The 26,330-nt window shown below is 34.7% G+C and overlaps 1 protein-coding gene across 7 annotated transcripts in view; it reads left to right on the top strand.

Moving 5' to 3' along the window:
- The window catches only part of LOC105227024 (uncharacterized), a 227,674-nt gene that overhangs the window by 82,275 nt on the left and 119,069 nt on the right, over positions 1-26,330 (top strand). For 5 of the 7 annotated variants that reach the window (XM_049460180.1, XM_049460181.1, XM_049460178.1 and 2 more), the window contains one exon: positions 1,934-2,035. In XM_049460180.1, the coding sequence (XP_049316137.1) occupies positions 1,934-2,035 (102 nt within the window). The remainder of the gene's footprint in view (positions 1-1,933; positions 2,036-26,330) is intronic. The other 2 variants (XM_049460179.1, XM_049460176.1) reach the window with 1 other exon arrangement.

The following is a 26,330-nucleotide window of genomic DNA, read 5'->3' as shown; positions in this document are numbered from 1 at the left end:
CTAACAAATTGTATTTATTTTCAACCTAACCTAAAATTTTTATACAGAAATTATAAATATTTCAGTGATTCCACAATAACGTTAACAAATTTTAAACACCAAATGGCAATTAAAAAAATCCAATCAAATAATTAAATGTCCATGAAATAAATTAAACAAAACTACCAAAGCAATACTATATTTTATGAACCAACCAAAAACGAAGTTCTATAAGAGACATCCTCAGCAAAATTATTTTAACAAATTTTAACTAAAAGCGCAGCAACCAACGAAATCTGTAACGAAAAATTTCGTAACAAAAGTCAGTAACGACAAAACGCAAAAATTAAGACTAAGAAAAATGACTCTTGAGTGTGAAGAAGAACATGATGTAATTGCTTTGTCACGATAATTATTAAATTTTTCTAACACATTTTTACTTGTTTATTTTATGTTTCACTCTCTTTCATTTTAATTATTTAGTATTTAAATAATATTTAAAAAAATGTAAGAAAATTCGGCAATTATTTAACTTGCTTGACTATTGAATATTCCAATATATGGCACTTGTTAAGTAGCCAATAGTGATAAACAGCAATTATCCCATATAAATATGTATGTACATGCCTAAGCGAAATTTTATAAACCATTCGCATACAAAATTTTTATGAAATTTATTGAATTAAAATCAGGCATTTTCTTTTTTAAACCGGAACTTTTGCATTGATTGACCGCTTTAGGACTTATAGTTTGGCAAATTACAGTTTTCATTATGCCTAAATGAATAACATATTTACATATAATACTTTTAGCGATTTACATGGACGATTTTTACATACATATATAGGTTAGGAAAAAAGTGAGAATTTTCTTGGAACGAGTAAAAACTTTCATCAAATAAAAAAACTAAAAAATGCCGAAATACATATTCGTATAAGAAAACAAATATTTATGAGGTTATATTATACTTTATGCACATTACATATACCATATGTATCTATGTATGTATTTGTGTATACGTTTTATCAGCGACAATGGCTCAAAGGAGTTTCAGTTAACGATTCTTTTACTGTGCACGGTGTGGGCTAATATACAATATATAAAATAATTAATAATAGAGTATGAAGCGAAATTATTGTATAGCAATTATGTATTAGTCATATAATTACTATTTTAATTAGATATAATTTTATGACGTTACTAATACAGCATTCGTTTTGTATTCTTCTAATAATTTTTACTTGTCTACATTTAAAATAATAAACATTAGTTCCACTGAAAAGATATAAGTAAAAATATTTCTGTTCCTACGCCCATCCTCAGTTTTACGATATTTTTCTAAATTCAATCAAGTCTTACACTTTTCATACATGGGTATGAAGTAAAAACTCACAAGTGGCAATCCTAATAAAAATAAAAAACTCAAAACTTTTTTCCTGATTAACAGAATATTTTTTTTCAAATTTTCGGGGAAACCCAACAGTTAATTGTTAAAAAAATCGAAATTAAAAATCGTTCGATCACGCTCACATTTTTCATGTTTTAAAAGAGCTGTACAAATTTCATTGGAAACTACAAAGCATTTCAATAGTACTTTAAGAATATGTAAAGAATCGGTTTTTTGAAAATTCTGACTACCCAAACTCATTCCTTTTCTGTTGTTAGACGCTGGAATGCTTTAGAAAATCCGTAAATGTTAAAGTTCTAGAAGTTATTTGTGATTTGTTTTCTTTTTTTGGTTGCGTGAACTTTTAATTGTATGTAGATTGAGTAAACATTTTATAATACATTTTATTATCATTGCAAATAAATCTAACAGTTCTATTTTTGCTTTTCATATCTGTCGACTGAAAACTGACGAACATCTGTGCAACACAATTAAAACATTTACCATCTTCAATCAACAATGTCGCAACAACAACGATCACAAATATTTTGGGTACAACAAAAAAAGCTGCAATTATCCCGTTCGAACAGCGCAGCCGCCATCAGTGAACGTACTTTAGAAGAATGTTGGTCGACCCTGCAACGTGTGAGTTGGCATCTCTTCCGTTGTGTATAGTACTCTTCCACGTTAAAGACACGCACTCACTAAACACAAATAAATTCACCCCTCGCATTGAAACATACGCACTCTCAGATTTGTTTATTTTAATTTGAAGAGTGAAATAACACACGTTATTACCACAAAAAACCAGTTCAAACATAAAGTACAAGTTTTTCGGTGACCACCGTAGGTGTATGCGAGTTTTATGGGGCAATCACATTTTTCATTGAATGCAAGCGCCTGTTGTAAAGAATATCATAATTTAAACCATAAATAAGAAAGTTCGCAAAATTTAAAGAAAATAACTGTTATGTTTAAAAATTTAACAAAACATTTGTCACCTGAAAGTTTGTCGTTAATGCTTGGAAGGTTACATGCACACATCTTACGAAATTATCTATGTACATTCCTATACATAGGTGTAAACATATCATAATTACCATTACCACTTAGCGAAGTTACAAAAAATTGAACATTTTATTTTATATATGTGATATACATAAGTACACGCCCCCATTTGAAATGGATTGACCGATTTTTTTTATTTCCTGAAAGATTTATCACACCGCTTGTAATACTCAGAAAAAACATTGGAGACCTCATAAAATATATGTACATACATATGTATGTATGTATATAAAAAAGATCAATGTGACGAATAAGTCGATTAAGCAATATTTGCCAGTCTGTATTTACGCGAAATAGTTCCTCAGTTTTTGAGATTTCGGTCTGAAATTTTGCACTTGCCCTTTTTCCACCGAGAAGTGGCTCATTTAACGAAATCGAATCGGAGCTATTGCATAGTAGTCAATAGCTGTCACACAAACTTACCGATAAAAAGTAAGTTTTATTTACCAAGATATCTTCACGAAATTATACAATAATTATTATTAAAGACAATGCTAAAAAACGAACGATTTCTTCAGTTCGCTGCCATAAAAACTGAATGATCAAAATCAAATACTTTTAGGAAAGCTTTTTTTTAATAAGTAACTTCAATTCAACTTAAGGGTTAATTATATCAAAAAACTAGATAGAACTGGGAAAATATTGAATACAAACCTTTGGTCGGTTACGTTTCCAACATTAGTTGTACATACAGTTGTTAGAAGAAACTACTGTGAAGGGTATTCCAGTGTAGCCGAAATTAACGATTTTTCTTGTTTTGAGAAATTTAGTTTACATAAAATACGTCGGCTAACATAAACCCGAATTTAATTGTGTAATCAATATTTTTTGTTTTATTATTGTATGCAAAATCGCGTTATTAACATATTTTAATTTCACAAAAGAACCATTTTTTGAAATGTCAGTTACATATACGAGGGCTGTCCGATAAATAACCGACCTCAACGTGAAGCTAGCGGCACATCTGAAAAAAAGTTTCTACTTCAAATTGTGCCTATTATAATAGCTACTCGCCAAAATTTCAGAAATTTATCTTGCGCAATTATCTGTTGACAGTCGTTTTTGTGAGTCTATTTCGGTGATTTCCCCAAAATGGAAAAAATTGAATATCGAGCTGTAATTAAATTTTTATTTTTGAAAGGCAATACGCCTTCAAAAATCAAAGATGAGTTGGACTCTGTGTATGGTGACTCTGCACCATCGTTTACCACCGTAAAATTTTGGACAGCTGAATTTAAACGTGGTCGCAGGAGCTTGGAAGATGATGAACGTCCTGGGCGTCCAAAAACTGTAACCACTAACGATAACATCGCTAAAGTTCATCAATTGGTACTAGACGACCGCCGGATTAAAGTTAGGGAAATAGCTGAGATTATGAAGATGTCAAAAGAAACTATTTATCACATATTAAACCAAGATTTGGGCATGAGAAAGCTGTCCGCGCGTTGGGTGCCTCGTTTGCTTACGCTAGACCACAAACGTGCGCGCATGAAAATTTCCAGCGCTCTGTTGGCTCAGTTTAGAGGCAATAAGACCGAGTTTTGGCGCCGATTGTTAACTGTAGACGAAACTTGGATTCATCATTATACGCCCGAAACAAAAGTCCAATCTAAACAGTGGATTGAAAAGGGGGAACCAGCCCCAAAAAAACCTAAAGCTGTGTATTCGGCTGGGAAAGTGATGGCGAGTGTTTTTTGGGACAGCCATGGAATTATTTTTATCGACTATCTTGAAAAAGGAAAAACTATAACAGGAGCATACTACGCATCATTATTGGACAAGTTAAAGGAAGAAATTTCGAAAAATCGGCCACATTTGCAAACAAAGAAAGTCTTGTTCCACCAAGACAACGCACCATCTCACACCTCAACAGTCGCCATGGCGAAAATCCACGAATTGCGGTTCGAACTGCTTGACCATCCACCTTATTCACCGGATCTAGCACCAAGCGACTTTTTTTTGTTTCCTCAACTTAAAACTGCGCTCGGCGGCCAGAGATTTTCGTCAAATGAGGAGGCAATCTTTTTCGTGAACTCGTATTTTGCAGACAAGTACTATTTGGAAGGGTTGCAGAGATGGGAGCATCGCTGGGAGAAGTGTGTGGAGTTACAAGGAGACTATGTAGAAAAATAAAAAAAAAAATTTTGAAAAAGTCGCGTGCATCATGGTTAGGTCGGTTATTTATCGGACAGTCCTCGTACTATATGTAAATATTCTATTGTACTGGGGCCGATAGTAGTAATTTATATAAATAAAAACCTATATAAAATAGACCAATAAAAAAGAAGTTCAGATATTTCAAGAGTGTAACAGTTCTCATAAAACATTTTAAATGTATAATTTTTGAATAAATGCATAGGATATAGAAGCTATCCATATCCTTAACTGAAAGTGCCAAATATCCTGAAAATTTGAGCCCTTAATATTAACATTAAGGACTGGACCAAGGCATGAGAAATTTTCAATTGAAAATACACGACAACGTGATTTTTTGTCTTTAAATCTCTATAGCCCAGAGGCATTTTATGGCATCGCTTTGACTTTAGACACATATGTATTCCTCATAATTGAACTCTCTACAAAAGTGCCCATTGCGACAAAGTCGAAACTCACACCAGCGAGGTAGTACGGCGCTCTAAACCTGATTTTTCCACGAATTTCGCATTTTTTGGTATTTGTCTCGTTTTCGATTTTAAGTAAGACTGTATGGAATTTTCATAGATTTTTTAATACATACCATCTATAAAAATTCTATAAGGCCTTACTTAAAAAGTCGAATATCTCGAGAAGTATTAATGATAGCGATTTTGACTTCAGATCTTTTTTGTAGCAAATACAGTTTCCTACAAGTTTGTCATGTACATTTTTCTATGACTCTTGTCATTTAGGAGATAAATACAAAAAAATGCGAAATTCGTGGAAAAATCAGGTTTAGAGCACCGTACTACCTCGCCGGTGTGAGTTTCGACTTTGTCGCAATGGGCACTTTTGTAGAGTGTTCAATTCTGAGGAATATGTGTTTAAAGTCAAAGCGATGCCATAAAATGCCTCTGGGCTATAGAGATTTAAAGACAAAAAATCACGTTGTCGTGTATTTTCAATTGAAAATTTTTCAAGCCTTGGTCCAGTTAATATTAAGGGCTCAAATTTTAAGGGAATTTTTTTAGAGTATTTCCAAGGAAATTTCATGACGGTATTGAAAAAAATGAAGAGTTTAAAAACACCCTAATGTACATACATACATAAGTGCAGGTAAAGCGTGAATTTTTAATTTTTTCTAACTTGTTGTGTTGTGTACCATTAAGTGAAATTTTAATAAAAATATTTTACTTTAATTTTATTGTTTTACTTCATTAAAACCTTTTTTTTGCGGTAAGTTTATATATTTTTTGTTCACATTACATTATTCTACTGCCTTCGTCTAAACGTCTAAATTCGTTGCTTAAAAGTTAAGTATTCATTTTAGCTATTTATATTTTACATTAGCTTATACAATACTAACAGGCCAATTGAAAAGTCTCCAGCCTGACACATAAGTGGCACTACTAGAAATAAATCCATATTAATTATATCTAACTTTCAAAAGACGCATGTATAAATTTGGCACATGTCAGGTCGTGTATTTGTAAATTATATAATATCATTTTGAGTTACCGTGAAAAAATGGATAAAAGATTTTTGAAAAAATGCAGTTGAAGAAACAATAAAAATGAGCACCGAGACAGTGATCGCAGTGGACAGCCGAAACAGGTTGTTACCGAAGAAAACATCAAAAACGTCCACAAAATAATTTTTGATGACCGCGTGAGTTCACTTTTGACCAAAAACAACGACGAGTTGACGATTCGGAGCAGTGTGTGGAAATGTCTAAGCGTAATAAGCATCGATATGTAAGAATGGATGAAAGATGTGGCAATTCACTCCGAAGTTCAATCGACAGTTATCCGAGTGGACTGCGCACAATGAACCCGTTCCAAAACGTCGACAAACGCAACAGTCGGCTGTTAAGGTTATGGCGTCGATATTTTGGGATGCGCATGGAATATTTTTCATTGACTACCTGGAGAGAGAAAGAACCATCAACAGCGACTATTGGACCGTTTGAAGGAGGAAATCACAAAAAACGGCCGAATTTGAAAAAAAGAAATGGCTGTTTCACCAAGGAAAAACACCGTATCACAAGTCACAATGACGACAAAAATTAATGAATTAGGCTGCGAATTGCTTCCGCATCCACCGTTTTCTCCAGACCTGGCTACCGCGACTATTTCCTGTCCTCAGATCTTAAAAGAATGTTCGCTGGGAAGTAATTTTCGTCGAATGAAGAGATAATCCCCGAAACTGATGCCTATTTTGAAGCAAAGGATAAATCGTGCTAAAATTGTATCGAAAAGTTGGAGGGTGGCTATTCAGCGTATTGTAAAAAAACGAATTGTGCCAAAAAAAAATTGGTTCACAATGGTAGGTCAGTGACTTTTCAATTGACCATTTATACTTTTAGTTCCTCTGTGAAAATATGAACGGCAACAGCAAAGAGAATGAGCCATAAAACTTTTCTCATTTAACAGCGAGAGTAACTATTTTAAAACATAGCCGATGGTATATGTATTCGCTCGGGCGAAAAAAAATCCAATCAAAGATGAACAAAATATTTCTGAAACTTACCCCTTTAGAAGCAGAAAGAAATTCAAAGCAAATAATCTGCAACTACTGTAGTTGGATGATGGACAATCGCCTTTCAGTGCACAACTATGTGCTGGATGATTGGTCGACCGTCAGATATTGCTGAGACGGTAACCAACTCACCGTGAGCTGCATTTCCAACCCTGAAGTACATATTTTTTGTTTTAACGACTCACTCTTTATACCTTTTATCATTGCATTTTGGTACTGTTTTTACTACCACCTTCATATTTACAAAGTTCTTTTTTTTTCGTTTTTTTCTGCGAACCATCTCAATACACCAAGTAGGATATGCAAGAATGAATGTCTTCTCTGTCTTGCGTCCATCTAGAAAATGCTGGAACGGAACCAACTATATATTTACACTAATGCGTGCAAAAAAAGAATAAGTATGTAACAGGAAAATATGTATACATATACAATTGTTTTCATACGTGCAGCAGCAGGCAAACGTTTTTTCTATTACGACTTAACGTACATATTTGTAATGAAATTTACTTTCATCAGCGTTTATATAATATATGTACATATGTATGCATATGTACAAAGTTGTGATATTACAACCACATAAATAAGGGAATATGGTAAACGCACGTAAAGACGGCGTTGGCAATTTTAAATACATATGTATATGCATACATACATACATATATATATATGTATAAGTAACGCGGTGGTTTGTTCCATAAAATACAATACATATGCATGTTGCGTTTAATTCAGTTTTAGAAATATCTAAATTGAATTTATTAACTAATTCGTTATCTCTAGTTACAATACATAATAGTTATATACAGTATGCCACAAATCTGGATTCCAAAAAGGCGTCCATTGAAGGTCATCTTTTCAAAGACACCGTGGAATGTTTATTTGGCATAGTTCTATAAAATGTCATCGCGATAACTATAATGATTAATAATATCCTCAAGCAAATACACATTCAAATTATTTCGGTTCCCCCAAACAAAAAATTGGTATATTTGAGTCTAAGTTGTCTACAACATAAAAGGAATTTGTTAATTTTGTTCTTTATTTTCTATTGGTATATCCGCATCAACATCCGACTCTCCAAATTGAAGTATATAATGTATATTTCTAAATTGAGCAGCTATTTGAATGCTATAATATATAGTTAGTACCAATCGATTCTTCGTAACTTTTAGAATACCATGTACATACATACATATGTACATATGTATATTGTTTAAAATTAGAATATTCTAACTTAAAGGAACATTTTTCGTTGCATTGCACCGGATAAAAAGATATAAAAAGAAATTTATCTTGATTTTTATATAATTATTAGTAATAATTATGTTTCCATACAGGAACACGCTTTTGATTGTTTATTTTGTATGGCAGCTCCATACATATATGCCATAAAAGTTCAATCTAAAAAATTTCTTCAGATGTTTAAGCGTTGTTTTTGTCAATAATCCATGATAAATTTTGTGACGATTCCATTTCAAGTATAAATGATCTCAATACAAAGACATGTTTTTGAGCTTTCAGTTTGTATGGGAACCATATGCTGCAGTAACCCTATCTAAAATATATCTTCAGAAATTTTAGCGCTTCTAAAAGCAACAATTTATATTTCGTTTCGACATCTCGTCTTATAGAAAAGTTTTCCACAGAAGAACTGAACTTTTCATCGATCGATTTGTATGGCAGCTACATGCTACAGTTGTTCGATCTGAACAGCTTCTTTGGAGATTATAGTAATGCTTTGGATAATATTCTGTGCCAAATTTCCTAACGACATATTGTCAAATTTCATGACGACATATGAATGTATGTATGTACTACTATGAGGCATAATTTAAAAAATCTTTATTTATTCTTCAAAATCTATGTAATCCCCTCAAAGTAGTCCCACTTGGCCCGAACATACTTATTTCAAAGTCTTCCAATCCCCGAGAAAGTTGTTAATGTCAATTTCCGGAATAATCTTCAAAGCGCGTAGCGATTCACGTTTAATGTCTTCAATTTACTCAAAACGTTTTTCCCCGGGCAGTCGTTTGAGTTTGCTGAATAACCAGATATCACACGGAAATCGGAAAGCATGGTTTCACAGACGTTAACGCGACCCCGTTTGTCCTAAAAATTTAGTGATTTCGGAACCAATCGTGCTTTCACTTTTCTTAGGCCGAAATGATCCTTCAAAATGGTGTTCCCAGATTCTTCCGATATTCCAACGATGCCAGTAAGATCTCTGACTGTTAATAGTCGTTTCTCATACACCGGTTATATTATTTTATTGACGTGTTGATGTTGATCTTCGTCCTGGCCGTGGTTCGTTGTGCCAATCAAAATTTATTTTTTTAGGACCAAACTTCAACCATTCATATCATTTAAACGGTGACGTTTACGAAAAATCGTAAAGGACTTTTTTGTAGAACAATCAATTTCCTACAGAGAGATATTTTTTTTGCAAGTTGTTGGAAGCGAGATTTGACTTTTTTATCTGCAAATAGGAAAAAAATAGAAAACTGTAAGGCGGAAGACATTCCTGTTACAATTAAAAGCTCTTACTTAGAGAGGCTTTCTTAGAGATGTCTAAAAACATATCTTGCATAGTACCAGCGGAGAAAATTTTACCCACCATTATGTATATCACATCGTATTTTAATATATCTAATGCACATGTTTACGAAAAACAAGTAAGAAATGGCTAAGTTCGGGTGCAACCGAACCTTTTATACTCTTACAACTGAAGGAATCAAAGCCAGGGAAATACCTTACGATGTAAAACGTCAACCAAAGGAACGGAATCTAAGCAATTTTATTTATATACCATACGTAACTTATGTATACATATACTTATATATATTCGGCATAAGATTTGTTAGAAAAACCAAAATCATTATACATAGTCATTATATAAAATCAGCCGCATGTTTGAAAATCCGGGAAATGGTTATACGGCGGCTAGGTCAAGTTTTCGCCCAATTTTATCCATTTTAGGCACAATAATCCATTTTAGGCACAATAATATACTTATGTTCTGAAATTTTCATTCCGATAACTCAAATATTGGCCGAAGTAAAGAAGTATTGAACCGATTTCATCCTTTTTGGGTACACAAAATTACTACTGCAGGAAAAGGATTCTGTCTGAATTTTGTTGCGTATCTCACACATTTACAGATATTTTCGACGAAAGTCAACTATAGGTACTGGCGTCTTGAACAGTTTTGGTTCGATTTGAACAATTTGAACCTAGATATGAGATTTCAACAAAAAGTGGCCAGTGCCACGCCCATCGTCCAATTTTTACCCCGGCAACTATAAAGCCTTGTCATACTATTCCGGCTTTAAATCTGGAGCATTTAGTTATTGATCTATCGCGCTTTTAGTAGTTTTTAACAGTACCCCGTGAGCAGGGTTTTCATCCATTTTCTCACTACCGGTAGTAGTTCTTGTAATATTCTTGCTGGGCGAATTTGGTTATTGTAGCTTAAGTGGTTTAGGAGATATGCACATTAAACTTGTTTGAGGGCGGGGCCACTCCCACTTTTTCAAAATTTTTTTTCCACAGTTTCACCATGCTATTGTGATCTCCTTTGCCAAATTACAGTGTTATATCTTAATTTAGTCCTTAGTTATAGCAGTATATACTTTTCGGTTAATGGAGATTTGTGGGCGTGGCCGATTACGCCCATCTACGAAATCGTTTGTTTTTTTACTAAGGAACCTGAATACCAAGTTTCATACTATTGTGCCCAAAAAATAAGGTGACATTGTATTTATTTTGAAAATTCTTTATTTATTCTTCCAAATCAATTTCATCCCCTTCAAAGTAATCCCCTCCCGATGCAATGCACTTATGCCAACGGATTTTCCAATCTTCGAAACACTGGTTGTAGTCACTTTCCCGGATGACCTTCCGTCTTTGCTGCGGCTTGAATCTCCTCTATCGCATAGAAACGGTGTCCCGTAGTATCTAAATTTTTACTCAAGTTACAGCTTGCACGGACGGACAGAGAGACAGTCATCGGAGCTCAACTATTCTCGTCATCTTGGTCATTTATTAATATATAATTCTATACCTATCTCGAAAAGTTTTAGGTGATACGTACAACCGTTAGGTGAACAAAACTATAATACTCTATACTATAGAGTCTATAGCAACTGGTTGCAAGAGTATAAAAATAATTACCTATTTTTTATATTTTATTTGCCTGCCTTAAATGTTGGTCGTTCTCAGCTGGTTTTAAACTAGTGATTTAAAATTTAACGATACTAAAAACTCGTGGATATTAATATAAATTACGTTCTACTAATTTTCAACTCAAGCAAAACTAAACAAATGTTTTGGAAATTAATGGCATTCTGCTTTAAATTACTTGTTGAAGCACATTTGCATTACGTAAACTAAATTATAACAAACATGTGGTTTTATACCAAAATATTTGGTTGTTAATATATTTCATTTTAAATATCGAAAAATTCCTTGCCTTTATAAAAAGAGGGTTTAAGTACAGAAACGAATGCACACTTGAATTTATTTACTCTTGTATACCGGCATTACAAACTAAATCCGTTCATACGTTAGGCACATAGAAAGGAGTATTATATATTAAAATATTTTCACTTTGTGAATTTCTTCTGTATAAGTAGTTTGTAATACTGAGAAAGAAACGTCGAAGACCGTATACTATAAAATACAAATGATCAGCATGATAAGTTTTAACCATGTCCATCTGTCAGTACGCGAACTAGTACCTCAGTTTTCGAGATATTGGTCGATTTTTTGCTTTTCTCCCCAAGAAGTTGTTATATGGAATGGTATCTTCATGAGCTTTTGAGTGGAATATTGTCAAAAGTAACGCTATGAACTCTGAATAAAATAAATAAAATACGGAAACCGCTTTTATTTGTAAAAGGTGTTCTAGCTTCAGTGCAACCGAAATTTACGTTTTTCCTTGTTTTTGAAGTGACTTAGCTTTTTTAATATGTGTCGCGAATACCTATACAATTTTCGAACAATATTTTAACTTATAGTATGTAGGCACAACTTTTTATATGCTCTATGCTATATATACTAAAGGGTGATTTTTTAAGAGCTTGATAACTTTTTTTAAAAAAAAAACACATAAAATTTGCAAAATCTCATCGGTTCTTTATTTGAAACGTTAGATTGGTTCATGACATTTACTTTTTGAAGATAATTTCATTTAAATGTTGACCGCGGCTGCGTCTTAGGTGGTCCATTCGGAAAGTCCAATTTTGGGCAACTTTTTCGAGCATTTCGGCCGGAATAGCCCGAATTTCTTCGGAAATGTTGTCTTCCAAAGCTGGAATAGTTGCTGGCTTATTTCTGTAGACTTTAGACTTGACGTAGCCCCACAAAAAATAGTCTAAAGGCGTTAAATCGCATGATCTTGGTGGCCAACTTACGGGTCCATTTCTTGAGATGAATTGTTGTCCGAAGTTTTCCCTCAAAATGGCCATAGAATCGCGAGCTGTGTGGCATGTAGCGCCATCTTGTTGAAACCACATGTCAACCAAGTTCAGTTCTTCCATTTTTGGCAACAAAAAGTTTGTTAGCATCGAACGATAGCGATCGCCATTCACCGTAACGTTGCGTCCAACAGCATCTTTGAAAAAATACGGTCCAATGATTCCACCAGCGTACAAACCACACCAAACAGTGCATTTTTCGGGATGCATGGGCAGTTCTTGAACGGCTTCTGGTTGCTCTTCACCCCAAATGCGGCAATTTTGCTTATTTACGTAGCCATTCAACCAGAAATGAGCCTCATCGCTGAACAAAATTTGTCGATAAAACACATTTCGAACCGAACACTGATTTTGGTAATAAAATTCAATGATTTGCAAGCGTTGCTCGTTAGTAAGTCTATTCATGATGAAATGTCAAAGCATACTGAGCATCTTTCTCTTTGACACCATGTCTGAAATCCCACGTGATCTGTCAAATACTAATGCATGAAAATCCTAACCTCAAAAAAATCACCCGTTATATATGCACATTTGTATGTCTTTACCCCATTAAACGTCACAACAAACTGCAAATTTACTTCTGCGTACAACAAATATGCGTAATAAGTGCATATTGTATATAGGGTATATACAAAATATATACAGTTGTGTACGAAAGTATACTTCTATATGCAAGTCCTGTTTTTTTATAATACCTGCAATTGCAATAGTTTTTACTACTCGATTGTGGGAAGTTTTTTGGTGCTTCACATAACTGCATGAAACAGCGTGCCTTTGTCTATTGTCTAAATCGTAATTGTGCAACTGCAACGTCCGACCATCCTTGGCGAAATCCAACCAGTCAGCCAACCATTTGTTCATTATATACAACATCGTATTGAATAACGCGAAAAAAATTGCAAGGCATTTGCCGTTACGGTTGTGTACGTGTACGCAAACGACGTCGGCAGCCAACCAGCGTGCAGTGCATATTCAACTAGCAATGTGCCACCAATAGTTTTTTTCTATTGGGATGCCTGCCGACCAACCAAACAAACTACACAACTTCTCCAGGAGTTACATACATATGACTGCAATGCAAGGCTGAAATTATGGTTACAACACCTATACAGAGAAAGGTTCTATGACGAAACAACTACTAATGTCCGGTACCTCACCATGCTTAGTGGCAAAAATTGTTAGCGTGTCTCTGGCAGCCTGCTGGTTATGGACTGCTAAGTGGGCTAGTTGCCTGGTTTCTCAGTTGCCCGCCTTTTCGTCAACTGTTGAATAACGTACCGAGTAGTGACCGCGCAGCCGAGTAGATACTAGGAAAACGAACGAACCGACGAATAAGTGAACATGGGTCCAACCTTTTTTAAGCTGTACAAGTATGTAGATGCGATGAATGTAATGGTTGGGTTTTGGGCATGGCTATATGCGGTCATTTATTTCTGGGACGTTTTTTGTCATCGTCGGATTTGGTGATCATGACGCTTGCTGATCTGAATTGGGACAATTAACGGCATACATTTGGTAATATTGCAAAACAATCATCAATTGTTTCTTCTATTGAACATTTATAAGTTCATGTTAAGAACTGCATTCATAAGTTGAAACCGGGAATGCACTTTATTTTAGTTTTAAATAAAATTTTAAAGCAACATTTCCTTAGCTGCGAAACAAACATTTTTGCACACATTTTGTTCTGGGGTTAAGTTTGTTTATAAATAAACATATACAGGTTGTCTGATAAGAGACCAATTTATATGTGAATAAGCAAATGCGAAACTTGTTGCTAGACGCTGCTCTACGTACAGCAACATTTCGATCTAGCCCAAACTCTTTATAAGAGAACTCATTCAATGACAAACATACGTATGTATATGTATAAACATACATATGTCGAAAAATGCTGTAAATCGGTAACCAGTCTAAATACTCATTTATGTATATAGGGCTCTTTTTGCTCTAACATCTGCTGCTGCCCTTTCTCAGAGCGCTTCCATTTCTATACGTTGCGAAATAAAGAGAAACTTCTTAGCAGTGTAAACTGTCTGATGAGAATGCACTAGACAGTCTGCGTTGAGTAGATACACTTTATGTATATATATACATACATAAGAGCCTATAATCAATTATGCATTCATATACCCACATATACATACATATGTCCATATAATTTTCTTTGCTTCATTCTCATTAGTTGGTTGCTTAGCATTGCATTTCGCACACATTATAAGATTTATGTAAATATGTATGTCTGAATTCCTATACACTGCCTTGCACTTCTGCAGTTGTAATAGACCGCTGGATGGCCGACAGGTGTCGGCTTGAATGTCAGTTATGTTTAGTTCTGTGTTTAGTAAAGCCCGCTTAATCGCACGCACGAGACGCAAGCATATTGGTAGAACGTATCACGGCGCGGCTACGTGACGGAGAACGCTTTCGGGCTCAACTAAAATCGGAGAACCGTTAACGCTTAGTACTTAAGAATTTGTGCAAGCGTTTCGAAATGAGTGTGTATTATCGGCTCTGAGGAGTAAAGTTCTCAGCACAGCAAGCAAAACAATAAACAAGTAAAGCAATAACAGTAACCAGGAGTGGTTGCAACAGGTGGAGCCTTCAAAGTGTATGTTAAATAAATATAACAATGTAAAAAATCGAGAAAATAGCTTGGCTAATACTTGAACATAACAACAAAGTATGTAATAAATTAATATGTCTTCAGCATTTAAATTTCCAGCAAAGAAATTTTAAATTAATCGAAACAAATTTTAAATAGGTAAGTAGTCAGGTCAAGTCGTCCGTTAGGTTTGCCGGTTGAGCGGCAGATCCCTGAAAGCGTAGAAAAGCTTTTAACAGGAGAATGTGATCACGAATGAAAGTACAAAAATAAACGCAAAACGAAAACTATGCATGAATATACGTGGAACACGCATTATTTTCGTTTAGTTTTTATTTTTGTTCTGAACACACTTTTGACAGATACATACATAGAGCCATTTGTATATATGTATGTACAATGCATTATATTTACATACATATGTGCGTCTACGAGACAAAGTAATTACGCACCTGTCAAAGGTGCTTACAAATATATAATGTACTTGCTTCCAGAAACACATACCGATATGCATCCGCGAGGTACAATTTTAGCATTAGACGTTTCCAAACCTAGCAACAATGTCTAAGTTTCTTCAAAATATTAAAATGCTGTTGGTGCGCAGCAAAATCAATTGTTAAGCGGCTGCTACACATTCACTATATTGACCGCGATAAGGCCGTCGAGAGAAAACCCGGGTCCAGGTCAAATAGGTGGAGGCCGCACCACGCCCCTCCCTATAGAAATATTTCTAATAATTTATAAAGTTTTTTAACTATCTTCTCATTTACTTCTTCAACGTTTAAGAAGAATAATACGACGCAGTCTCAAAGCGGTGCAAATATTTGGATTAATATTCGAGGATTTATGGTATTCAAAAAGATTTGATGAGAATTTTAAAATTTGTTCTATCAACGTTTCGACGAATTTCTGACGTAAGGTTGTGGTTTTCAATTTCCTTCAAAGCGTTTTTCAACTTGGCTTGCAATTTTTTTCATTGATTGACTGAGGGTTGCAAAACATATGAAGGCATTCAAATTTACTCATATATTTCAAAATTTTATCAATGTTTCGACGAGTTTCTGACGTAAGCTTGTGGTTTTCAACTTCCTTTTAAGACCTTTTTCAACTTGGCATCGATTCTGGCAGACCAGCTTGTATTTGAAGGACACTGAAGAGAATTAGGTGTTTTGGATTTCATAATATCCAAGTGAGTGAACGACACCAAAAATGTTATTGCTGAAGGAAAGCATTCGGCAGAGTCGACTCTAGCCAAATTCAACATATGGGTACCACAGAGCGAAAGAATAGCATACTTATTTTTATGTTGAATGAGATTTTGCGGAGCTTCAAATTTACGGCTGAATGCCGAAATTTTTCCATATTTTGAAAATTAAAGCGGGAATAGCTTTGCTGGTTTCTTCGTGGCAGTCTACAAAAGCAGCAAAACGTTCATTTATTGGTAATCGCAACGCTTAAATAAATGTTCAAATTAATCAATCATCTAAAGCCTCCTAATTTTTACCCATTCACTTAATCTTTTGGAAAATTCAGGTCCTCTCGAGAACTCCGGGAAGGTGTAACATGCACACGTGATTTATCAATTCTCAATATAGATCACTAACAAACGTCGCAATAAATATTAAATAGTTAGAAAAAGCGTTACGTTATTAGTTATCAAAAATGCTTTTCTTTGCATTCGCAGAGAGAGTGGCTTTCGATTTGTTTTCCAGATTCGGCCAACTTTCGAAATAGTTGCAAACGAATTTAGAATGCTACCACCAGTAAGAGGTATATATAGTTGGATGCTGTGGTTAAGGGATGGGTTAGGGTTTCATGGAAAAAAAATTACTTCATTTGCGAATTTATTTCTTAAATATGGATTGAGTAATTTTATTCGGACAATTGTACATTATTGAGCAGACTTTTGACAATATAAAATAATTTTGATGTCGTCACTTTTTTAGTTCATAAACTTTAGACACGGGTTTTTCTCAAAACTACTTTTTCTCAAAACTACCTTTTCAAAGTCCGTGTTCACGGTCATTTCACAACTACTTGATCGATTAATTTAAAAACTTGTTCACGTTTTAGACATATAAAAAACCTCCCCCCATTGTTTTAATTTTTATATATTAAGGGTATTTTCCACCCAAAAAAGTGGCGAAATTTTTGAGTGGCAAATAACAGCTTTCACCTGAAATGGCCGCCAAAAATTTTGAAATGAAAAAATATACATATATAGTAGAGGGGGAAGATTTGATTATAATTGGACTAATTTTTCTTGGTTTTTTATTTTTGGATAATTTTCAGCCGAGTTATGGTGAACACCGCAAAGTGTATAAGAGTGTATCAGTTTATGGTATGTAATATGCAAATATGTATGTAAATTATTAATTGGGATAAAAATTAGGCAATGTCAAATATTTCCGTATTTCTTCTAGAAATGGTACAATAATCTGTTGTGAGAGAGAATGCAATGCGCAATACCAAAATTAAAGTTCCCAATAATAAACAACAAATTTATTCGTGTAAAAACCCAAAATTTTAAGCTAAATATTAGTAGACTGAATCCTGCTAATATTTATGAAAACCACTGTGCCAGAATTATTAAATTATTATATGTATGTAAGCTTCAGAATTTGTCAAGGTGTTTCACAGCTGCGTAATGTCTCTCTACTCACAATTGGTTTAAGATATTTTGCTGCCTTCCTATTAGCCTTATATTGTATACATTTCGTATTAACGTAGTTGTACAATTTTTTTATTACTTTATTAGCTCAGCCTCGTCTGGACACCTACATACATACATTTAAGTACGTTTCTAGATACTCATACATCTAACGTATATGTCAAGCCCAGCACAAACATATTTGTTCACACATAACTACATAAAAGCAATATTATCAGCGGATACATATTGTTGCAGCTGTTTTCGTGTCTGCCTGAGGCATCGCTAAATGTAAAGAAGGCATATTTCAACAGTTATTGAAAAAAAGCCTCGAAGCATCGTTCAAAAGCTTAGAAAGTAGAGGTTTCCACTTGTATTTTCATGTGGCACATATTCTTTTCTTATTCGAATAGTTCTGTTCTTTTTACAATAGACACAGTGGTGAATAAAAGTATACACAATGCCTGTGTATCGTGGTTCTAAAAGTACAAAATTTTTTCACAAAATTGTGAAGATACAGTTTTTTTCTAATAATTTTTCTAGTCACTATAAACAAACCATTTTTTATCACAAATCAACAAAGTTATGGAAGAAAAAATTGCATTGCCAAAGGCCTACAATTGTACATACAGAACAGAGACCTGCATTGAGTATGATCGATCCGGTTTGATCAGCCTCGCTCAAAACGGTCACAACTCAGCACAGCGGTTCGCAACAAAATTGTTCGATCGAGTTTCGTGCTCAAAACGAAGGAGTTTTATCAATTGATTTGATTGCTCTGCTTACTGATTGAAACTGATTGTTTGTTTCCGGTATGATGATTGGAAATGATTGTTCAGAAAAACACGATCAAGTCCAATGATGCACGAAAACTCATACATCGATCAAGTGTGCGTTTGAATTGATTGTGATTGAACCAATCAGATCGAGAATTGCCCTGCAAATATGTATATGCATAGCTTGTATGTACATATTAGTGTGTTTTAACGGAAACAAGTTGCGATGCATAAAATCCAAAACATTACTGTATATATTTCTTCATTTTTAACGCTTAAAACTAAAATTCAATTAATGCTTAAAATTAATAAGCCAAGGTAATGCTTAAAATATAAGGGAACACAAATTTTTATCACTTCTTCATTGAGATCAACAAAAACTTAAAATTAAAAGAAGGTAATAAACTTAGCCTCTTAATCGCTAAAACTTAAAAAAAATGAATTTAAAAACAATAAATTATCAACTGAACATGGTCCGAGCCTATTTCTTTTTTCAGTTATAATATTTCCAGCTAAAGAAAAAGAACGCTCAGCGACTGCGCTGCTGACAGAAACCACCCGGTATGACCAAACGGTATGATCGTGATCGATCGGAATGCAAGCAGCATTCTCGAACATTCTTTGCTGCTCACACAAGGCGTTCGATCGAGAAAAATCCTTACGAAACAAGCAACAGTGATTGAAACTGATTGTTCGCTTTGAGCACGCTCGCTTACTATCATTCATTTTTGTTGAAGCAAAGTTTTCCGTCACAAAAAATCTGAGTCAATGATCGGGTATGATTGAAAAAATTGTGATCGTTGCAGCTCTCTGATACAGAAGAAGGGCCTAATATATTTATTGTTTGTGGGATTTGATAACGGCATTTTTCTCACTGTCTAGTTAGAAGCAATCTGTCAGTTAAGTTCTAGTTAAAAGAGGGTTCTTTACCGAAAGAAGAAGTATTGGTTCAGTTAACCAGAACTTAACTGACAGATGGCTGAAAACCAAACATTGAGAAAACGATAAAGAGCAAAGGTTTTAAAATTAACCGCAAATACATCACAAAAGGTTATTCATCCAAAAACATTACACTGAAATCAAAATGTTAATATGTTCCACTCGAAAATTTCGTGTATAATTCGCCAAAGATGTAAAGAACAGGGGATGGGTTTGTGCAAAATTGGATTTATTTTAATGTGTGTAATGTCGGATAAGCTGCAAATAAAAAGTTTGACTGCGCCTCTGTTTTACAAACATTTGTTCATCAATTACAGTATTAGAATATTGTGATTTTTGTATTTGTAACAAAAAATTGAACACTCTTTCTTATTGGGTGATAAGAAAACGACGCTAAAAGCAGTTAAAAATTATCAGCGATAAATGAATGTGCATACGAATTGTACATATATATATATATATGTATATGTACAGTATACTCTCGAAAAGTAAATTCTCAGAAAGTAAATAATCGCGGAAAAGTAAATCACCTTTAAGATTACACATGCACCTCGAAAAAGTAAATTTTTTAATTTACTTTTCAGAGAATGTGATAAAAAATTCGAAACGAAGCAAGCAGCGTTTTTTACGATGTTGCAAAAACACTTACTCTCTTGTTTATCGCGTCTGTTTAGTAAATAAACTTTGAGATATGTACATATGTAAATGGTCAGAAAATATATTGCAAAAGAAAAAAAACAAAAGAATATTCAAAATTTTTTCTCTTCATAATAAATACATATGTTTTTCATGTAAATCCATATGTTTTATTGAAGCAAATAAATGAATGAATTTTTTAAGTTTAAAAATGCATTTAATATTATAAAAACAGATAATTTATGTATATATTTGGAAAAGTGAATTATTCGAAAAAGTAAATTACCCAAAATACCAATCGATTTACTTTTCGAGAGTATACTGTATAAACATAATTGGTGTGATATACTTATGTCATGTTGTTATCCTGCCATTGCCGATGTCTAATCGTACTGATCATAATAAGAAATACGTGCTAGCCGGGAAAACACTCCTTGGTTTGGCAGTAATAAAATATTTTGTTGCTTTGAGGTAGGATTGAAACCACGTCGCACCATATTGAGCCACACACTAAATACAGTCGTTTACTACGATCGTCAACATATGCACATAAGTATGCATGGAAAAATATAAAAAAGACTTGAGCTAGTCAACTTAGCATCATACGTCAGTCTAATGGATTGCTTTAAAAAACAGTTGTAAAAGAATAATATTAGAAATACGTCTTACGAACAAAACATGAGAATATCCAAATCTTGTGAGCATGTAAGGCTACATTTTTATTATTTAGCTTTAAAGGCAAATGGTCAAATAAAATAATTAAATACATAAATTCACGTCCATTTATTTAACCAGTTGCCTTTCGAACTAAATCCTGCACTTGAACTACAATTCCAAATCAACACTAAAAAATCTATATCTCAAACTAGCATCGACTGCAAACCATAAAACTTACTTCTTCTTCTTTTAATATTGTTAAATTATATAAAGTGTGTTTGCTTCGTTATCAGTGCAATTCTAGTACATTGTAATATTTTTCAAGATAATCATTGTTGTTGTGCAATTGTTCATATATTACTTTTTTTTTACTTTATTTGTTGTTAAAGATAGCGCGAAAAAAATAGTAACTAATAAGCGGTAAATACAGTTGACGAAAACTTACAGTAAAGTGCAATATTAAGACACAAGTTGTAAAAATATATAAAAAATTCATTATGTAAACATACAATAACATACATATGTACATATATATACTACTGTGATCAAATTAAAAGGTGATGCCAACGAATTTTCCAGTCATCGTAGCACTTGGAAAAATCTTCCGTCGTGATCATCAGAGCCTTCTTCGGTTCAGCTTTTATATCTTCAATTGAGTCAAAACGGTGTACTCGGAGTGGTCATGTGAATTTTCTTAATAGCCAGAAATTACACGAAAGTAAATCAGGCGAATGCGGTGGTTGCGGCCCGATATTATTTGAAAATGTGGCGAAATAATCACGAATAACCAATGCAGTACGAGATGGTGCATTATCGCACTTCTTTGTTCTACATATGTATAAATTCAGATACAATAAAAATCGAAGAATTCACTTTTAGAGCCTCACAAAACAACGCGTATCTCAAATTCTATTAAATATTTTGACGTGAAATTTGGCATAGATGTCTCTAACAGTACTACCAACTTCCAGAAAAAAAATTTACCGATTCGAAAACCACGCGAAATATAAATTAAAAATTCACTCGCAATTTGGTCACAGTAATAAATCGACTTACGAACACTCTTAATTTTGGTCGATCAGTTGCTACGGCAACTATGTATATGTTTTCGTAATCCGGTCTAAACAATTTCTTCAGATATTGCACCATTGCCTTAATTTATAATCCATTCCAAATTTCGTGAAGATTTCACATCAAATAAAGTTTTGTATATACGTACAAGGACAAGTATTCCATCGCTCAGTTTGTAAGGCGACTATAGTGGCCCGGTTTAAAAAATTTCTTCATAGATTGTTCCATTGCTTTTGACAATAACTCATGATAAATTTCGTTAAGATATCTCGAAACATAATAATGAATTTGAAATAATTTTCCAGATAACCACTTGATTCCGATATCGATTGCGACAAATGAACAGCTTCTTGGGAATAAAGGTTGTATGTAAAATTTCAGATCGATATCTCAAAAACTTAGGAACTACGTCACGTACATACATATATACAGATAGGCAGGCGGATATGGTTAAATCGTATCAGCTCATTATGCTGATCATTTATACATTTGGTATACATATATTTTGTGGGGACTCCAATGTGTCTTTCTGAGTGGTACTAACTTCGTGGTCAACTTAATATACTCTGTTCAGGGTATTAATATTTTCACGACTATAAACAAATCACATCAGAGTGTTCAGGAAGTACACGCACTTACTCTATATCAATTTCTTTTATGAATAGCAAAATACGTTTATAAGCACTTCAAATGGGACAAATAACGATGCTTTGCTACTTTTTATTTACACAAATTCCAGCACATAGCGATACAACTGTAATAAGTAAGGCAGCGTTAAGGGAGTATTCTGGTCTAGACGCATGAATTTTAGGCATTTTTTAACCTTTTTAACATTTAAGATAAAAAAAGAAAAACATTTTTATTATCTATTTTTTCTATGTTTTTTTATTGACGTTATAATAATATAAAAAAAAATGCAAGAAAAAAAAACCAAAATTCGTCGAGATACGGGCCGGTGGAGTGGGGGCTTCAAAACAAACGATGCGTCCTGGTTGACGTGATTTCAACCCTTGTAGAGATCTAAAACACAAAAAACAAGAAGATTCTTCATTAGTAAGGATTTCGTTATCGGGTTGACCATTTTCAAAAAAAATAAATAAAAATAACAAAATGGCGTCGACTTAAAAAAAAGATTTTTTTTTGGCCCGATTTTTCGACCTTTTCAAATTTTTTAAAAATACTTCAAATCAAAATATTTGGAAATCCATGCAGACACAATAGAGCATTGTGTAAAGAAGATATGTACCAAATTTCAAAGGAATCGGTTCAGTAGAAGTAGTTTCGAGAAAAACGCGTTTAAAGTTTAGGAGACAATTCTAGTGAACACGGACGCCACGTCACCAAATCGGATGTATCTCCGAAAATAAGTCGAATTTTGAAAGATCCTTAAAAGGTCATATTTTTGAAAGTCTAAACTTTCAAAATATGCAAAAAAAATCGATTGTTTCAAAATCGTAGACCAGAATACCCCCTTAAGTTCAGTTATAACGGAACAATTTATCTTCTTTTCTTAGCCCTGTATAACTAACATCAGTATTTTCGAACATCCGGCTGACTTTGCACCATATGATTGGTTTTACACCTTAAAGTATTTTCCTGGCTTTGATTCTTGCAAGTTGCAAGAGTGTAAAATGTTCGATTACACCCGACCTTAGCTCTCCCTTACTTGTTACACAGGTTTCTTAGGAAAAAAAAAACAGAGAGGACAAGTTCGTATATGGGGGTAATCCCATCTCTACCACGCCCACAAAATGATATTAAACGAAAACAATTTTAATTTTTGAAACTAAGCCAATTTCATAGGCAACCCTACCAAGGCCGTTAAAAGGGATGAAACCGGAAGTTAACTCACAACTCGTCCACTCCCCATATAACAGTATTGTTAAAAACTACGAAAAGCGCAATACATCAATAACTAAATACTCAAGAGACATTGTGACCTAGAAATATCCTGGGCTAAATTACATGTGGCGAAATGCGGCCGCAAAGATTTCGTTATTTTTGAAATATTGTTTAATAATAAAGATACGTTGTTCTAACGTGTAACGCTCCATTTTTCTAAGCCTAACTTGTCATCTGCCGCTTTGTACTTGATACAAATTCAGATTTTCTCACGTTTATTTTAAGACCAAGTTCACCTGCAGCGACGTTAAGTTGGTCTAAATTCGACTTCAAGTCTAATACTTTGATAGGTAGCAGGTGATATGATCCGCGTAAGCTAATTCTTTGAGATGTTTGTTGAGATTCCAGGGAATACCACGATGTTCATGATTTATTAAGCACATCGTCAAGAGCCATCAGCCACAATTTTTTGGAGAAAAAATCAACCTGCTTCAAAATTTAAAACAATTAAAGAACAATTTTTAGACGCGAGGTGGCATATCCTAAATACAGTATTTGGGCATAGTTTTATTTCTAAAACTTAAATGGTGCATCCTGTATATACTTCTTCTGTACTGGCGTAGAAACCGCTTACACTGTTGTAGCTGAGTTAACAACAGCGCGCCATTCGTTTCTTTTTTCGCAAGGTGGCGCCAATTGGAGATTCTAAGCGAAGCCAGGTCCTTCACCACCTGGTCCTTCCAACGGACTGAAGTGCTTCCTCTTCCTCTGCTTCCCTCGGCGGGTACCGCGTCGAATACTTTCAGAACTGGACTGTTTTCGTCCATTCGGATTACATGACCTAGTCAGCGTAGCCGATGTCTTTTGATTCGTTGAACTATGTCAATGCCGTCGTATATCTCATACAGCTCATCGTTCCATCGAATGCGATATTCGCCGTGACCAACGCGCAAAGGAGCATAAATCTTTCGCAGAACTTTTTTCTCGAAAACTCGCAACGTTGACTCATCAGATGTCGTCATCGTCCATGCCTCTGCACCATATAGCAGGACGGGAATAATGAGTGACTTATAAAGTTTAGTTTTTGTTCGTCGAGAGAGGACTTTACTTCTCAATTGCCTACTTAGTCCAAAGTAGCACCTGTTGGCAAGAAATATCCTGCGTTAGATTTCGAGGCTGATATTGCTAGTGGTTTATATACTGGTTTCTAAATAGACGAAATTATCTACAACTTCGAAGTTATAACTGTCAACAGTGACGTGGTTTTGAAACCTTCTGTTATTCCACGCATTTTTTAATAAAATTTTCTAGCATTACCCCTATCGGCTGGCCGATTTGTCAATCTGTTCTTTTGCATTTCCCGAAAACCACTGGTTTGGTTGCAGCTGTACGTAAGGAGCTTGAAATGTTATCCCCAGTTCCCTTACACCGAGTTGTCTCAGAGAGCAGTAGTGCAAGTTCAGTAGAAAATCATTCGGCTATCTGTTGTGATTGCGGCTTCTCGACGTCGAACCTTCCTTGTGATTGTTGACGTGTGTTTCTTGCTGCACAGGGGCGGGTGCGAATCTTGGCTGATCCGAGTCGATGTAGGAACCTCGGATCGTACGCACTTCTACGTCTATCACAACATGATCGATTTGGTTGGTGGTGTTTTGATTTCCTCGTGGAGGCTGAATTTAGATATCTTCCTTGCGCACTCAGGCGTTACGTTGCCAAGGACGATTTTGACATCGAGACAGGGGCAGCTCTGTTAGGTGCGCTCCAAGCGCTCATAGAATGCATATTTGGTCACATCGTCCTTCTCTTCCGTCAGGGCGTGGGTGTAAATCAGCGATATGTTGAAGAACTTCGTTTTGATGCGGAATGTGGTTAGACGTTCATTCACCGGGGTTAATGACAGTACTCGGCGATTGAGTCTCTCTCCCACCACGAATCCCACACCAAACTTGCGCTCCTTTATATGGCCACTGTAGTAAATGCCACAAGGACCTACTCGCCTCAGCCCTTGTCCCGTCCATCGCATTTCTTCAACGGCGGTGATGTCAGCCTTTATTTTCACGAGGACATCAACCAGCTGGGATCGGACATTCCAGGTGCATGCCCTCTAATCGTAATCCTTATTTTATTTGTCATGATCGTCATCAAAACGGGGTTCTCTCATACGAGCAGTTGGTAAGTTTTCATTGGGGGCGTTTTTTTTTATGTGGTGGGTCCCAAACCCAGCGCACCACCCTTCGTAGGGGATGTTTCGCCTTCTCACTGTAGCTCGCCTTCAAATGGATGTTCTTAGGCTATCCAGAGAATACTTGGTCACAGATCGGAAGTTGTGAGCTGCTTGGACCATATGTAAAAAAAAGAATCGTTTCTGGCCACTCTCAATTGAATGGCGATCAGAGAACTTTCCTCACTTGGGTGAACTTCTTCACATAACTCCATCCTTTACATACATTAAAGTAAGAAAAGTACATACATACGTAGGTTGTCTTTTATATTTCCGGATTTGATAACCCTAGTGTTGCAATCTGGCTTGTGAGCTTAATCGTAAAGTTTGACCTTTTTATGTTATAAATGC

The sequence above is a fragment of the Bactrocera dorsalis genome, chromosome 6, assembly GCF_023373825.1.
Source record: "Bactrocera dorsalis isolate Fly_Bdor chromosome 6, ASM2337382v1, whole genome shotgun sequence".
Lineage (NCBI taxonomy): Eukaryota > Metazoa > Arthropoda > Insecta > Diptera > Tephritidae > Bactrocera > Bactrocera dorsalis.
Note: the sequence above shows the minus strand (reverse complement) of the source record. Positions and strands in the feature narration are given on the sequence as shown.